This window comes from Gastrolobium bilobum, unplaced genomic scaffold, assembly GCF_033153095.1.
Source record: "Gastrolobium bilobum isolate Gb01-03AN ecotype WA unplaced genomic scaffold, APGP_CSIRO_Gbil_v1 utg23824, whole genome shotgun sequence".
Taxonomy (NCBI): domain Eukaryota; kingdom Viridiplantae; phylum Streptophyta; class Magnoliopsida; order Fabales; family Fabaceae; genus Gastrolobium; species Gastrolobium bilobum.
The window spans coordinates 275,231-293,206 of NW_026897584.1; the positions used below are offsets into that span (position 1 = coordinate 275,231).

The 17,976-nt window shown below is 32.3% G+C and overlaps 1 protein-coding gene across 1 annotated transcript; it reads right to left on the reverse strand.

Annotated features, from left to right (window-relative positions):
- Window positions 1-14,722: 14,722 nt before the first annotated feature.
- Window positions 14,723-17,407, reverse strand: LOC133308322 (seipin-2-like). The gene is made up of 2 exons (XM_061508931.1): window positions 16,308-17,407; window positions 14,723-15,376 (listed from the first exon to the last, which is right to left on the reverse strand). The coding sequence occupies exons 1-2, from the start codon at window positions 17,361-17,363 to the stop codon at window positions 14,891-14,893; spliced, it is 1,542 nt and encodes a 513-aa protein (XP_061364915.1). The 5' UTR covers window positions 17,364-17,407; the 3' UTR covers window positions 14,723-14,890.
- Window positions 17,408-17,976: the final 569 nt, after the last annotated feature.

Genomic DNA, 17,976 nt, shown 5'->3' on the forward strand with positions numbered 1-17,976 from the left:
CTCCACAAGAAGAGCTAGAGGTTGTTTTTGAGGTGCTAGAAAAGAAAGAAAATGATCTAGTTACAGTAGTACCAAAAACAGAATTGAAAGAGTTACCTGAAACTCTGAAGCATGCCTTCTTGGGAGATGAAAAGCAATATCCTGTTATCATCAATAAAGAGTTGTCTATGGATGAAGAGAAGAAGTTGTTTAAAGTACTCAAGGAGCACAAGACAGCTATTGGGTGGTCTATCTCTGATTTGAAGGGCATCAATCCTTCTTTCTGTACTCACAAGATTTTGATGGAAGACAATGTTAAACCAGTGAAACAGCTTCAGAGAAGACTAAATCCCACAATGAAGGAAGTCCATCAGCAGCATGAAGAAAGCAAGCCAAAGGTTAAGATGGAAAAATTCAGGAGTAAGGAAAAGCATGTGAAGACTAAGTTTAAAGTTCCTGAGAACCTTCATCCTCAACCACGTGCATATGATTATTATGGAAAGACACAATACTGGACTAAGAAGATTGGGTCATCAATGGTAGTGTGCTTCCAACCACCATAATCACAGAGGGTAGGTCAGGCTCGTGACGTTAAACAAGCGCTAGTTGGGAGGCAACCCAATAACTTTTGAGTCATTTTCTTATTTAATTATGTTGAGTATTTTAAATTTTCGAAAGAGTTAGTTTGGAGTCAGTTAAAAAGAGTTGCAGTTATTTGGTCTTTGGTTTTGTAATTCTCCAGTACATTGGTCATGCTATTTTCTGCTTGATATTTCACATGTGTGTGTTCTACTTGCGCAGAAATTCTTCGACTAGTTTAGTTTTATTGCTGGGGACAACAATCTTCTAAATCTGGGAATTGGGCGCACCACATGCGACACAGAGGAACCACACAGAAAGACATCTAACAGAAAAATTTTCTGAATCATGGGAGATATCTGAACCTTTTGTCTCATTTTCTTTTGTTATTTTTGTTTTAATAGATGAAATTCTCTGAGCAACATACCTGAATCTGTGTTAGCTACTCATGCAATAAAATGATTAAATCTTAGAGAGCATATAAGATACTGTGTGAGAAGTCATAATGGATAAATGTTATGAGTAATCCATTGAAGTATACGAGTTGTTATTGCTCGTTTGATTGAATTCTTTGTTGAGAGTTGCAGTTGATATGTGATGATAATAGAATTTGGATTTTAGTTTGATTGCACAGCCGTGAGGTTTAAGCCTATACAGTAATTTTTTTAGAGAGGCCTCACTGTGATAATACTCTAGAACTTGATCTGTTTCTCTGTAATACATGCATGATCTGAAATGATAAAGGAAATTCTTTCTTGTTAACTACTTGGCCAAATAGTTGTCCTGAAAAATTTCCATTGTTAGCCCATTTGAGCTTTAGCCTTTCTCTTGTTGGATTTCACCATAAACACTTAACTTATCTCCCTGTCAGTATATCCTGAATGAGATTGAAGCGTTGATCATAGAAATTCAAGGAAAAAGTTCACAGAAGTTAAAGTAATGGCAAAAGAAAAAGCTGAGACCAAAGAGAAAAAGAACAAAATGAACAAGTTGCATAGCAACGAAAAAAAGTATAGAAAGATCAAGAAAAAGAAGAAAAAGAAAAAGTATGAATAGAAAGGAAAGGACTGAGTAAAATTGTGTTTGAATGTGAACAACTGAAAATAAATAATTGTGTTTCAATCTACACAGTAAAAAGTAGCCACTTTCCTAGATATTCCTACCTTAACCTAAGCCAAGTTACAACCTTGTGAAGACCTTTGGATCTAATTATGCATGTGTTATATGTTCCTCATCCTTAGGAACTTGAGATTAGGAGCAAGCCTATGGTAGTCTTATTGCACTGAGGAATTGAGAGTTAAACCCAATACACAAGAGTGACAAGTGCAGTGATTATCTTGGTAAGGAGTGATTGAGCTAGATTCTAATTCCTATACAAAAAGTGATTTTTGAAATTCTCAACTTTGAATTCGCTCATGCATAGCATCATAACTCTGAATCTTTTCCATGTAGAAAATTTCATCAGTGACATAAATTCTTCTCACAGAGCTTATCATTGCTGCCTAATGTTTGATCTTATTTATTGCTGGGGACAACAATATCTAAATCTGGGAATTGTTTGATGTGCCTTCGGCATATGGATATTTCAGAGTAAAAAGAATAAGGATTTGACAGTAATTCAATGATAAAAAGTATTATTTTTAATGAGTTATTGATAATCCATCTTCAGGCACACTTTCACTCTGATTTTATATTTTTACAGAGGAAAGCAGAAAATAAGGAAGAGGCAGTCACTTCCTTTCACGCTATTATCATGAAATTCACGCTAATAGCGTGAAAATTTAAAGATCTCCACGCGAGTAGCACCATTTTCATGCTAATGGCGTCAAGAGCACTGAATTTTCATGCAAATGGCGTGAAACTCACGCTAACCGCTAACAAAAGACTTTTCACGCCATTCGCGCCAAGTGAAGCCAACTTGCCACGCCAGTCGCGCCAATTCGCGCCAATGAAGGAGGACACTCAATGCAATCGCACGCTGGTAGCGTGATTTCCACGCTAGTCGCGCCAAGCATTTTGGGCTCTACTGCTTGCCCGCGCGAATCGCGCGTACCTAGCGCTGATCGCGTTGGACGTCGTAAATTCAGATCCTGATTTCAAATTTGGATAGAAACAGAAAGAAAAATCAAATCTTTCAGAAGATTATGACCTGATTGGATTGCGGGTTATAAAAAGAAAGTCAGAAACAAAAAGAAGACAACTCTTGGCACGAAGAAGAATACGAAGGAGACTTCAGAGCAAGCTCTTGGATTGAAGATTCAAGTTTTCTTCTTCCCAAATTTTCTAGTTTTTATTTATTTATGAATTCTTTTCCATACATTGAATTGTCAGACATGAACATGTCTGGCTAGTCTTTTATTATTGTGGTAAGAGTCACAACCCTTGATGTGAACCCCTTGTAGAATGGTTAATTTTTATATTTAATTATTTCAATTACATTTATTTTATCTTGTTCTTCATCTTATAATTCTTTTAGAACCGATCACTCTATTAGGATTGCGAGGGTTAGGGTTCTCAATAGGAATATTGAGATTCTAGTTCCTGACAAAAGGTAAAATAACAATTTATGTACACACTAGGGATAGCTTCATGAATTGCAAACGTGAAAAATTCACTGAATTAAAGGCTTAACTTGAAAAAGAATCTCTAAGGGATTAGGATTTTAATAGGGTTAATAAAGTTAAGATCACTAAGGAATTAGGGCTTAACTAATCAATTAACAGATGGTGAATTGTTTGATCAATGGTTAAATTAGATATAAACATTAATCCATATTGCAAGGTGGGGATCAGAAAGGTGTTGGCGTCTTTTACCGCAATACTCTTTAAATATTTTCTCAATTTAATCTTTTATTCTCAAGGTTTTACAATCATCTTTGAATTATTCACAAGTTTTGAATTGTTCTCAATTTTTACAACTACAATTATTCTCAAACCAATTTTATTAATCCAACAAGAGAGGAATAGTTAAAATAATTTTGGTGCCTCAATCCTCGTGGAGACGATACTCTACTTACCCTTTTATTACTTGGAACGATCGGTACACTTGCCAATTTTTCAAAACAGTTGGAGCACAAGCTCTTGTGGTTATCCCAGATTCTGGGGGTGCCCTAAGAGTCTATACTTCCTTCGTTTCTAACTACAACACCCTTTTGGAAGGGGGAAATATCAGTTATCCTCACTCAAATTTGAAGGCCACCTGTCACAATAATGAGGTTACCATTTTTGCTCCTCTCACTCTTCCAAAGGGTACAAGCTCCTTCGTCCACCTTTGGCAAGATGGTCCTCTCATTGGTTTTACCCCTCACGTGCATGACAAGGGTTTTGGTAACCTCAATTCCAAGGAAATCTTGGATCTTGTTTGAGGTATCCGACTTCCATTTATGGTATGGTTTCTTTAGTAAGATAAGTCTTCAATAAGAATCTAGAAACTAGGGTGTTCGCGGTCTGGATTGGATCGGTTTTGAAAGCAAAAATCATTCGATCCAATCCCTTCGGTATGATCATATAATCATCTATTCGGTTTGGATTTTTTTCCAAATCCGATCCGATCCAATCCAATTTTTTTCGGTTTGGATTGGATCGGTTTTCGGTTTTTTGAAAATCCTAAAATTTATTTCATGATTATTGTACAAATAACATCTTTTGTATATATTGGCTTTGTAAAAAAATTGAAATAAAAAAGCATTAGTAAATTATAATATAATTTTTTTTTTTGCAATGAGATATGAAGCTCTACAAAGATAAAATTTTGTTGATGAGATGTGACTAGATTTTTTCTTTGGTTTAGATGATGGGTTAATGGGTCTTGGGTTTAGAAATTTTTAGGCTATGATTAAGAAAAGATCTAAGTAGGTAGAGAAAAATTAATATATTGGATCGGTTTGGATTGGATCAGTTTTCATCAACCCATCCAAAAACCGATCCAATCCAATTAAAATTTGCGGTTTTTTTTCGATTTTTTGTTTTTCGGTTTTCGATTTATTCGGTTATCGGTTTTTCGGTTCGGTCACCGCGGTTTGAATCGGTTTGGATCAGTTGATAAACACCCTACTAGAAACCGTTCTAAGTGTTTATATATGAAAGCATGAGCTTGTTTGTATTTGCTATGAATGCAGATCTAGAACTATCATGATGTACAATTGAGATGTGTGAGTTTCTCCATATGAGCTCGTTTGTATTGATTTCTCAACAAAAAAAAAAATTTATACTTTGCTTATTTTAAAAGTATTTTTTTACAAAAGTTAAAGTTATTTAGAATTTTAAAAATATATTTGATTTTTTAAAAAAAAAAAATATTTGACTTTTGACTTCTGCTTTAAAAGTTAAAATTTTTAACTTAAAAAAAACAATTTTTTGACTTTTTTATGATTTATGTTTTTTTCAAAAGCAGGAGTCCAAATAAACTTTTTATGAAAAATATTTTTTTCTTAAAAAAATAGCTTTTGAAGACATAAAAGCTCATCCAAACGAGCTCTATGTCCAATATAAATTAGGATAATGGGAATTCATAATTTTCATGTCCATTAAAGTACACTACAAAAAAACAGGCATTTAGCGGCGGTTCATTTTTGGTATACGCGACGGTTACAACCGCCTCTAATTGCAAAAATGCATTTAGCGACGGTTGTAACCGTCGCGTATACCAAAATGAACCGTCGCAAAATGTCTGTTTTTTTGTAGTGGTAGTAAACTTTTTTTTTGGTAAACTAAAGTAGTAACCTTTTGTATAAAGCAGAACAATATTTCTATAGGCCAGGTTATATTTACAAACTTTTTTATTTACAAACTACACTAAGTATGACCGGTCATACTTTAATCATGCAGTATACGACCGGTCATACTTAGTGTAATTTGCAAAAAAAAATTTGTAAATGGATCCTATTCCTATTTCTATATCCTTTATTTGATTCTTTGAAAGCTGTTATGTATCTCTTGATGATGCTTACGTTTGCGCTATTGAATTGATGGATGCTTCAAGAGTTCCTTAATGCAGAGAAGAAGCACAATTTCTTTGGGTTTTTCTATTCAATATAAAGCTGTGCACTCATCCTTGAATAACTGCCCTTATCCATTAGATAATCACTTCCTCCAAGTGTCACATGGCTAAAAAAAGCATCCACGCTCTCTATGAATGTGGCTTTGTAATATTTTAACCACATTTTTTTTTTTATAATCTATCTTAATCACATTTAATGTTGTAGTTGCCACTTTTTTTTAGTGTGGTAACATTGATTTAATTACGGTTATTTATATATTTAGCATAGTTTAACCGTGACTAATTTAATTAAAAAATGGTAAGATATTGTAACAATCAATTAGTGTTACTATCAATAAATTTTACCGTTAGATCGATTATGTTAATACAACGGTTATATTTATTTCCATTTTTGTATAGTTATAATTTCCTATATTTAATTTGAAAGCATTAAATATGAGAAGTCATAACCATACAAAGGTGAAAATAAATATAAAGTATTAAATATAGAGAATTATAACTATACAAAATTGGAAATAAATATAACTGTTGGATTAATATAATCAATCTAACAGTAAAATTGATTAGTAGTAACATTGGTAGTAACACTAATTGGTTGTTACAATATCCTTCACCTAAAAAAAATTAAATATATAAGGGAGGTCCGTATTCAAAATAGATTACAATTTTAAATACCGTGTTTTATTTGATATTTTCATCCATTGAATTGCGAAATAAAAAGAATATACCATGCCTTCTCGTTTTTATCTTTGATGTTGTTTTTTATGTTTAAAGTCCATAACTTTTGTTATCAGAGTGTTTGCAGCAAGTGTGATTTCCAAATAAATACTATTGTAATGCAATTGACACCTTAATGGTGAATTTATATCCTTGTTTTTGGAGACCCAATTTTTATTCTCATTTATAAAATGGAGTTTTTTGGGATTCTTTCTTGTCAAATATTTTAGTCAAGGATTCTCTGTTATATACGCGAAAAAAATTTAATGGTAAAAGCCATCTCAAACAAATCCAATTATAACATGTATAACGGGCACCCAATATTTTAGAGTAAGATACCAGCAGCACCACTTAATTTCTTCTGCAGGTTGCCTTCTCTTACAGATAGCATGTTGTAAATGAAGACTCTATTGTGGTTTCTTGAAGATTTATTTGTTGCTTATATTTGAATCTAGCATTAATTATTTTATTTTATTTTTTGAAATGATAATAAAGTTCTTGGAACTATCTCATGATTTCTTCGTTTATTGAGTCTTGACCTTCTTTTTTTTTTGGTAAATAATTGAGTCTGGACCTTTAATGCAGATGTATACATATTGTGGAAAACTATAATATATATATATATATATATATATATATATATATATATATATATATTATTTTGTTTACATGACTTTCCTATAGTAGGATTTAATCAGATGCTGCAATGTTACTAGTTAAAAGGGCTGATTAATAAAGTGCATTGTGAGATTTGAATTTGTGCCCTACTTGCATATTACACAAATTTACCACGTGTACTATGTAGGAGATTGGTTATAATAGGAAAAGAATTGTTTATTATATACATTATATAATATATATGCACTACACCGATTCAAGAGAGTATGTGATTCACGGTTGTGGACAATGATAATAACATAGTCCAAAAAAAATGATTTATTATATTTGATATCTACTGATGATATTTACTTTCCCCAAGTATTGTTATAATATATCATACTCTCAACTTGTAGTACATGCTTGTTTATTGGGTTGCACACTTTCGCTTCAATTGTTTTAGTGTAAATCTTGTTTGAGAATACTATTATATATTTTGAATTCATGATTAGTAGGTGTGTTACATTTTCTTATGGAATATATCTTGATTATGGGTAAAAGAAAATCAATTTCTGTGCAAGACTTTTCATGAATTACTACGGGTAATTACCACCAAGGTGGGATTTCTAATATTGATTTGTGAAAATTTCTTTGTAAAATTTGATAAACAATTTTGGTTATTTCATGCAATTACCTGCCCAAAGGGGGTAATTGTATGCTATAACTGTGAACTTATTTAGGATGAAGTTAATGAAGGTGCATTGTTCTAGGTGATCTGTCTGTCTAAAGGAGACAAATCTCTAAAGCTAGTGTATGCTGACTGAGCAACTTTTCTTTGAGGTTGTAGATGAAGTCATTGGAGACTCATTGGTCTAGGGATCTATCTGTCCAAAGAGGATAGCTTTTTGAACCCAATGTTGTGCTCATTGATTAACTCATCTGACGTTCTGACTTTGGTTTAGACCTTGGTTTGTGCATTCTGCCCAAAAGGGAAAGTACTATTATGTTGGCCTTGTTATGACAACTTGTTGTGTTCAATAATTAACTCATCATGAGCAACTTCTTCTTGAGATTGTAGATGAAGTTATTGAAGGCTCATTGGTCTAGGAATCTATCTGCCCAAAGGGTATAGATTTTCACACCTAGTGTTGTGCTCATTGATTAACTCGTCTGAGTTTCTGGCCTTGGTTTAACCTTGGTTAGTGCGTTCTGCCTAAAGGGGAATGTACTATTATATTGGCCTCATTATAATATCTTGATTAAATTTAATGTGTATATTGTCCTTTAGTTTATTCTAATACATACCTGTTTTGCCTTAATAATAAATTTCTATGTTAGTTCCTTTAAATAGATTTGAAAACATGTTTAATTCATTTTGAAATTAATATTTTGATTTTTTAAATACATAAATATTTATTTGGAATTATTTTTCTCATTCATATTTAATTTTGTGAGCTCGTATACATGGTTGATTCCGTGAAAAATATTTATGATCTTTTTTTAAAATTTTAATTAATGAAAATTATTATAGATTATGGTGATTATAATGTTAGTATTTACTCTCCCGATTTTAGAATAGATTTTATGTGTTTTGTCAATTAAGTTTGATTAGTGAGCTAAGATATATAATTGCTGATATTGGGAATTGAAATTTGTGACACAAATGTAGTTTAGTAAATGCAATATGAATTTGGGAAACATATGCCATAAGGTTTTTAATATTATTTAGGTATGATTATTCATAATCTTATTTGTGAATCATCAGAATTTTTTGTTAATAAAAATTATTGTTTTCAATTATCTGCCCAAAGGAAGTTATTGTATGCATCAATTTTCAAATTTGCATTGAGTTAAAATTTAAAATAATATGAAATAATTATGTATAATGTACTCTGCCCAAAGGAGAGCTTATAATATGCTAATTATTTCGCTAAAATTATTTCATTGCCTATAATTAACATAATTGCATTGTTGTAATAAATATACTTATGATATGAATGATAACAATGTCATAATAGAATTATTGATTGGATTAAATTATAATGAATAGATATGAGATCTAGAATTTTTATTATGAATTTTGATCTTGATAAGGTATTACGTTAAAGTTATCCTATAGTTAATGTGGAGAGTACACTTGATATTTTCTTTAGCGGGAGAGATATAATTTATTTTGGGTGATCTTGAAGTTATTATGGAGTCAACGGAAGATATTTGCTTAGTTTTTTATTTCAGGATACGAGTTTGTTTTGAAATAAAATATCTATAAGGCCTCTTATAAAGATTTTTTTATTTTTATCCTGTTTGGATCACCTTGAATTTTAATTTTAATTTTGGTGATGGAAAAATAATGTTAAACTTTCATGTCATTGGTTATGAGTTTTATTTAATTACATGTTTTGTGGATAACTTAATTAGTAATACATTGGTGACCCTCTAATCGAAGGACTTAGGCACATGATATTTAAAATGCATGTGAAGAATATGGGTATAGTGAGTTCCCTTGATTTAGTTGATTAGTGGGAGTTTGAATTATTTATTATTTTACAGTGTTGAACCATTTATTTTGGATATAATTGATGTTTGGTTGACAGATAAATTATTTTGGAGCAATTGATAATACTTTGAGTTTTATTATTGTATATATTGAGTACATGTATTTATGTTTATCAATTATGAGATATTTTGGAACTCAGTGTCGTTAGGACAACCATGCATGTGGTTGACACTATTAGAGTTTGAAGCATGATTTTGGAACTCAGCGTCGTTGGAACCATCATGTTTGTGGTTGACACTATATGGGAGTTTGAGACATAATAGTGTTGTTAGGACTACAGGGCCCGTAGTCGACACCATATTTGATTATATGATGGTTTTTTGATAAACCATGAAATTTCTCTGACTTTAAGACATTTGAAAAAAATCTGAGGACTGGCAGAGAAAATAACAGTTTGGCTGTTGTTGGATCACATTGACATGCTATTTTCTTGCTACACTCCACACTAATGACTAGTCGACGGAGTCAAGTAACATTTGTGACCATAGAAGGTCTTATATCGATAAGGGTATAATCACCGCCTGATTCAATGTTATTTGATTTTAGTTGGATGAAGTCATATTAGATATCGCACCTTTAGATCATGTGTTTTCTAAAAAATATGGCCACATTATAAGAATTAGTCCTTAGCCCGAAAGTCGTTTTCAAATAATTTATTTTCCTTTTTCTTTTTTATTTTAATTAAAATTTTATAATTGATCTTGCTCAAGTGGGAGAATGTTAGAAATTTTATAATTATTGTGGGCTTCAATCAATTGTAGTTTTCCTTGTTTTAATAAAAATGGACTAAGACATGATCCATATGGGGTGCAGTATAAAGCCCATTTAATTAAGTGATCATTTGGTTTCGGTTTGGATGTGGGTAACAGTGTCGACCTAACCCATAGGCCCATGATGGGAAGGGGACTAGGGTTAATAAGTTTGACTAGGTCCCCTCTGCATTCACAGTGTGTTGAAAAAACCGTCACTCCCCAACTCGCTCCATCGACAGCTGTGATAGGGAGTGATGTGAACTGCAGAGAAAAATTCTGATCTTTCCAACCTTGCAGGAGCGCCAGATCAGCAAGAAGCAAGAATGCCTTCAAGAATCATGTCTTCAAGTAAACCTAACTCTTTTAGTATTCTAATTTCATATAATTTCATTATGTCTTCAAGTAAGCTACCTCTTTTGGTGCCTAACTATTTTGAATTTGGAATTACTTCATTCCAAGCCACACAAATGCATAATATTGAAAGTAACTCTTACCTAAGGAATATCTGACCAATCCCAAAAAATGTAGTAGGAAAGGAAATCCAATGATACAAATTTTTCACGAAAATTTACACATAGAAACAGAGACTTTAACTAAAACTAGTGCATTTCCATAGTTTCACGCAATCGGGGCTAACTGAGGCAACCGATTTATTTGAGGGTGAAGTTGCAAGTCCAAAAATTATCTCATCCTGAGGAATGGTTATTGTTTGCTTGCTCCCAGGAATCCAAAATTCTAGGCACTGCAATGAATTATAGACAAATTTATCTTCTCAAAACAGACTTAAAATTCCGACATCACATGGCAGAATATGTATATTCTATTGATTCAGACAGTTTATGCTCATAGCCAGTCCTAAGCTCTCTCTTTTTTTGTTAAGGTGCACTCGTGAGTGTAACCATACTAGGAGATAACAATTACATACTAGATGCATGAAGAGTTTACCTTACTGCCACCTATAACCAGGAGCTGCGGATATCCAGGATGAAATATGTACGACAAAAACCTCCCTTCTTTACAAGGTATTGAACATATCGGTTTATTGCACCCATATGTTGAAGCAGGCCATAAGTGTGCCTCGTTTTCACTGACACAGGCAAGTGATCGAATTTGATTCCAATAAATGGAAATAACATCTTTGTTATGTCCCTAGTAGTAAATAAAACTCATCATGTTATATATTATATAAGTAGCAAATCCAACATTTCAATCAAGCGAAAGTAGGAAAGATGATAAATTAACATTGAAGCTTACCACTAATTTATTCTGGAGTTGGTAATCGCAGGTTTTAAATATGTTGATAACCTTCCCTGAAGCTGCAGCCAAGAGCGTCCCAAATGGAGGTTGGAATCTAACTTGTGTTGTACCTCCATGCAATATATATTATTATATAAGTTGATTCCCACTGTTGTAGTGTGTGATGAGGTTGTAATGAATAGTGTGACATTCTCCATAATGTGTTTTCCAGTAAGCAAATTTAGATTTATGATGAAAACAATTTTGTGGCTGATTCATCAATAATAAAGTCAGTGGGCGTAGTCACGTTATATTTAGGTAGGGCTGGACTCAGCTATATTTCAATAAATTTTATTTGTTATATATAAATTATATAAGTAATTATAATTGGGCCCTAATTAAAATTGTAAGTTGGCCTTAGCTAAAATTGTAACAATGGTAATAGACGAAGATTTAGAGTTGCTTTGCTTGTATGATCATATAACAAATTGCTTTCTTTTTAATTTATTCTTCTTCTTCTTTCATCTTTTTTCAATTAGGGTTTTCTTCTAACTTTTTTTTTCTTATTCGCACTCACCATCCAGAATCCAACCATTATGTGACAAGGTACGATGTTTTGTTCCTTTCTTAAGATTTTAGGAATACATATTCTTGAAATATGCATTGGTAATTATATTGTCCACTCGGAAAAAAAATTGATTTATATTTGAACCTTGTAAAAGAGAAATTCTTTGTTTTTGCTGACCATAATTATTTATTGGGTGTTTTTAACATGAGTAAAATTCATTCCCCTGTTTTTTATTTATAAACAGTTATATTTATTGATTTTATTTCTTTTGAAAAATGGAGTGCTATTTTACATTTACCTTTTTTTAAAAAAAAACATTTGTTAATGTAGAGTTACAATTGCTATTTATAATGGAATTGAATTGTTTATTGGTGTTATTTGTATTTGATTTCACAACAGGAATGAGAATTTGGACGATTAATCAATGGAAATTGTTAAAGAGAAAAATCAATGAAGACATATGTATATATATGGAGTATGAAAATTTCTTGTACATATTCATTAACAACTTCTTTGTTTTTTTGTATTTTTAAAAATTTTAAAATATCTAAACACTGATTAAATGATTTATCTGGATCCAATGTCATTTAAATGAATTTAGACATTTGTTGCTGATTATTTCATGTTTCTTTTTAATTGTGAAGTTTGTTGTCCCTCTACATTGATGTTCTTCACAGGTCACGACTATGGGTATAAATGAGCCAAGTTAGACCAAGCTTTGGCTTTGATAGCCTAAGCCTATGTAAAATATTTAAAGTATATACTGGTTTATTAGCCTGTTAAAGACTTGATTTATAGGTCTAGCTTAACCTATTATAAAAAACTAAAAAACCTAATTCGACCTGTAAGGCCTACCAAGTTGCAAACTAAAGTTTATAGGCCCAAACCAAATTAAAATATAAAAGATAAAAAAAGTTATTCAAAAAGATCACATGAAATAAATTTTTATTAACATCATATGAAATAAATTTTCATTAATATCACATGAAATAATGTTCTTAAAAATCACATGAAAATGTTCATAAAAATCACATGAAAATTTCATATATGTATATATACATATAATTTGCACTTTCTTTACTAATTTAATTTTATATTATATTTTAAATTTTAAATAAATATTTATTATTTATTAAAGTAACATCAATCCTATTACTTTAAAAAATTTATGTAAATTTTTTTCATAATAGATTTGTATAATTACGAAAATATTTTGATAATTTGATATGTCAAATTTTTTGGCCCTGGCTAAAATTAAACCTGGCTCCGCCACTGAATAAAGTATAGTCTTAGATAAAAATTACTAAAATAATACATTTTTGGAAACTATTTAGATCTAATTTGATATTTTTTAGTTATTTTTGACTATGTGTGTCTCAAAAACTTAACATGTAAGAATAACATGCTGTCGTATTTGTAAGATTCATAAGGTGAAAAGTGATTTAGTAAATAATTTGTATATTTTAAATATATATATATATATATTTTAAACTACAATAGATTGATGATTCTCCCCGATCATTGCATTTTGTCAAAGCTCAACTTAGGAAAAAAATTCGGAAGAAAAATGCAAAACTCACAGCAAAGCTCTTGATCAAATCACCGTTGTTAATTTTGCACACTCGAATCATATCATCACAGAAGCAAAGAATGAGATCAATCAGGTGGAAATCCAATGAAGATATAGGCACAGTCCCAAAAGAAATACTATTCGTCTATGATATTAAAACACCAAATTAGAGTTACTTATGAAATAAATATGCTGAAATAAAATAAGATGTATAAGTAATTGCTTACGTGGGAGCCTGCTTCCCATATTCCTATGGTTCCATCTTCGGAAGATGTAGCAAAACTTGTTGAATTGGGTCGAAATCAAACTTCTGTAATTAATTGTGTATGTGAATGTTCTTTTATATTCATTCACACACAAGCTAATAAGCTAAATATACCAGAGTTCAAACTGGACTTATTTAAAAAATGAACTAGAACTTTTAATTCATTTGGTAGAACTTTTAACCTGAAATATGGTGAAATTTTTTTTTCACATATAAGTTACTAAAAGGTGTTTGGTAGGTCAAATTTTTTTTTGAAAATGTTGGATTAATTTTACTAATGCTATGTTAATGAGGTTATTGTTAATGAGATTTTGTGGACTCAATTTTACTGTCATAGACTCTGCTATGTGAATGTTTTTATAGGAAATATGCTATAGACATTCTTGAGAGAAGAGAACTCATTAAATGCTATGCCCGTCTACGCATCCAAAAATCAAGTTTATGCCAAATCAGGGAAAACTATTTTCAGATCCAGAATAATATAGAATATTGGTTGAGAAACTAAACTATCTCATAAAGTTACTCGACCGGACATCTCATTTGCACTCAATATAAAAAGTCTATTCTTGAATTCTCCTTGTGAAGATCACTAGAATGCAATCAAAAAGAGGAAATGAAAATTTCTATTCCTTTTCCATGAAAAAAAATGTCAAGTAAAACAGTCGTTAGCGGTGAATTTAGTAATTATTTGATTAATCAAAAAGCATTCTTTTGAACATGAATCAACTATCATTTTCAATTTTTGTTAGAACATGTTTTTCAGAATCTCTTAATTTTTTTTTTGAAAGAAAATTTAAAATTATTCATCGTATAGAAAACAATCAAAATGGCTTACTTATGGCCAGCCAAGTGAACGTAGAATTTGACAAATTATATTATACATATATGCAAGTAAACACGTACATTGTGATCGGAAAGGAAATTACAGAAAGAAAAGTAGGAAGAAAAAAAAGAATTTAAGTTAGGATGCCTCACTAACTGAGATCTACACGTCAGAATATGCTAGGTTATACTGTTGGACAATGAAAAACTTTTTTCACCATTGTCACGAAGCCGGGGAAAATAATTAGTCTCAACTTGGTGCCTGAAGATTGTTTTGGGTACCAGTACCGCGATCAGAACCACTTCTTTGCCTGATTCTTGGAATAATTATAGGCCAACAACACACTAGAACAAAGAGTAACTCCATCATGAATGTCATCATTGTGATCCATATAAATATGATTATCTTCCAATGCCATATAATCCTTTTGAATAGGGGAAGTTCTGCTTCAATAAATATGGATGACTCGTATATTTGAGGAATGCCAGCACCGGGTAGATATTCTGCTCGCTGCTCAAGGGTTACTTTTAGGCATGAAATAGGTACATCCCCTTCAACAAAGCCTCTCATCTTGATGTTCAGGGTCTGGGTTTCTGATATATAACCAGTAACAAGAGGAGCAATCTTGAGGAAAGTCGTTATTAGGCGGATAGGCTCACTTCTGAATTTTAAAATGCAAGGTTGGCTCGAACTTGAAATTGTTTTACCATTAGAAGATAAGAAGTCTACCCTGATCTATAAAATGATACAAGTCAAAGAAGAAACTCAAAAGCAAGCAACGGGAAACTATGAACTGTAATTATCATTATAGTTCTAATTATTTAAGCAGGAAGATACAAGAACAAGGAAAAGACAATTTTTATAGAATGCACCTATATTTTATGCTTAAAGAAATTATGATCAAACAGTCCACAAGTACAATTAATCCCCTTCTTTGTCAAATAAATGTAACTGTTATTTTAAAACACCCACACCATAATGATAGGAAACATAGCAAATACACAAAATAACATGCCAACAAAAAAAATAAAAAATAAAAATAAAACTTGAGCTAAAAGTTTTAGGTTTTAGCTATTATGGAAAGGCCAAAGAAATGCGTTAGTCTCCAACACAACTTTCACAGGAAAGTCCACTTGGCCTTTATCATGGAAGAGGATTGTGCTGATAACTCCCTACCCTGTCGTTATCTATTAAAATTTAACAATTAGACAAGGGCGCCAAGAATTGGACTCTTAGCCAGTTGAATCCCTTCCAGATGAGTTCAATGGCTGCGCTTGAGCCACAGCAGCACAGCCGTCATAGAAGCTTTTGAACCCATCTCAAATAAAACTAATTCATGAAATTCTAAAATCATGTTTACAACACTACAAAATACTCAAATAACGCAAACAAGATGATGTTGGGAGTTGGAACTAGCACCAACTTGCCACTCAAACCTTTTGATGTTGCCATATAGAACTATCTTCAAAAGTATACACTACTGACAACAAATAGCTTATTCTCCATCACAGTTCCCTACACCAACATAGAACTTTCCCATTCGCATTTGAATTAAGAGAAGATGCAGAACTAGTAAAACTTCACAATGACAGGCTAAAAAGAAAATATGCAGAGAAGTTCATGTCAAGCCAAAGCTTCTTTAGATTGAAATGAATTAGATAGATACCTGAAACACCCCAAGATTTTTGTTGTAATCTGACTCTGGCACCAGCAATGAAACAGTGACCTGCACCTTTTGTTTAGCAGGTATAATCCTTCCACCCATCCACTTACTAACTACTATGTCATTTTCCGAAGCTTGCCCGACACCAACACCAGCACATGATATTATAGGAACATATGCAACAGGACTCTGCTTGGTGTAGTCAAAATTCAAAACTTGCCTCATCTGAAATGGCTTCTCCACCAAGAACTTCACCAAAAACACACTAACCACAATTGAGGAAACTAAAAGAGCAAACAAAATGCAACAAACATAGATTGACCACAAGAAACCCCATCCACACCTAAAGGCAACATCCAACAATGACTTGTGCTCCCTGAACCATCTCTGAGCTGAAGGACCAACACAACACAACACTCTACCAAATATCCCCAACAAAAAACCCTTGCCCTTTCTCAATGTTCCAAATGGGTCCACAAAAAACATGCATGCATGAAACATAAACAACATAGGGCACCTTATCAACACAAAGAAAATTTTGATTTGAAACAAAATTGCCCTAATCAACAACCCTACAACATATTCAAGCCAATTCGAAGGGGAATCACCGAGTTCCGCCGCCGAGTCAGCGGAATCGCCGGGTCCATCTTCGTTTGCAGATGTAGTTAACGTCGATTCTACGGTCACAACACTTGGAGATGGAAAGGAACACACTTCCCCTTCATATGACTCGCGTATCTCCTCAAAATTCTCATTTTCCTTCAATTTTTCAAGATTTCGATTCCTTCGGGAGCTGGTGCTGGCACCGTTGATCAAATCGCTCTCGGAATCGGCGTCTGTCGATTCCCTAACAGGCGATACACGGCGAATTGAACGGCGCCGGATTGTGGTCGCCGAGGTTGTAGGGTGAGTGTCAGGGCCGCAAACAATGGAAGCAGAGGCGGAAGATTCCGGCGAATTATCGGCGATGTCGGAGCAATGGTGAAAGGGGCAGTGATGAATCGCATCGAAGAAAACGTCGTCGTCTTTGTCGTTTGGGCCTGGCAATGACAGGTCCATTGAAGATGGTGATGTGATCAGATTGTGAACTTCAGATAGTTGTTCATTTCCAAAGCCCCAAAATTGAGAATTTGCTTTCTGAAAAAGAAAAGTATATTCTTTTAAAACAAAATTTGCATTTCACTCCTTTTTTTTAAAAAAAAAGAAAATGAGATTTTGTTAAAAATTTATAAATTTTGTTAAAGATTTTTACGTTTGCATTTTTTTTTCCTTCGAGTGATCTTATCATTTATAAAAGTTCAAGAAAAAGAATTCATTTTGGTCACATACGACAATCAATTCGTGGCATCCTTTCATTGCATGAGTGTTTGTAGGCCTAGCTTTATTGTAGACAAATTTTTTTTTTTTTTTTAAGAATTAAATACCTTACCTAATATAAATTATTCAAATTTCTCACCAGACCAATTGCTTCAAATTTGTGTTCTATTATGTACTTTACACGGACATATGTTGATAGATTTATAATTTAAAAAATGTTGATTACACAAAACTCATACATTCACATCTTTCATATTTGCTTATATGGTAAAATTAAAATAATCATATAAAAAATAGAAAAGTGATGTGTATTTCTACTACCGTTTTCAATTCAATGATGTATTAGATTTTTTTT

What these genes read in the sequence shown, in the direction of transcription:
- LOC133308322 (XM_061508931.1), bottom strand. Translation starts at nt 17,363, where the DNA reads ATGGACCTGTCATTGCCAGGCCCAAACGACAAAGACGACGACGTTTTC. An exon ending in AAAATCTTGGGGTGTTTCAG is followed by an intron (nt 15,377 to 16,307) that starts GTATCTATCTAA and finishes ATCATTTTATAG; the next exon opens with ATCAGGGTAGACTTCTTATC.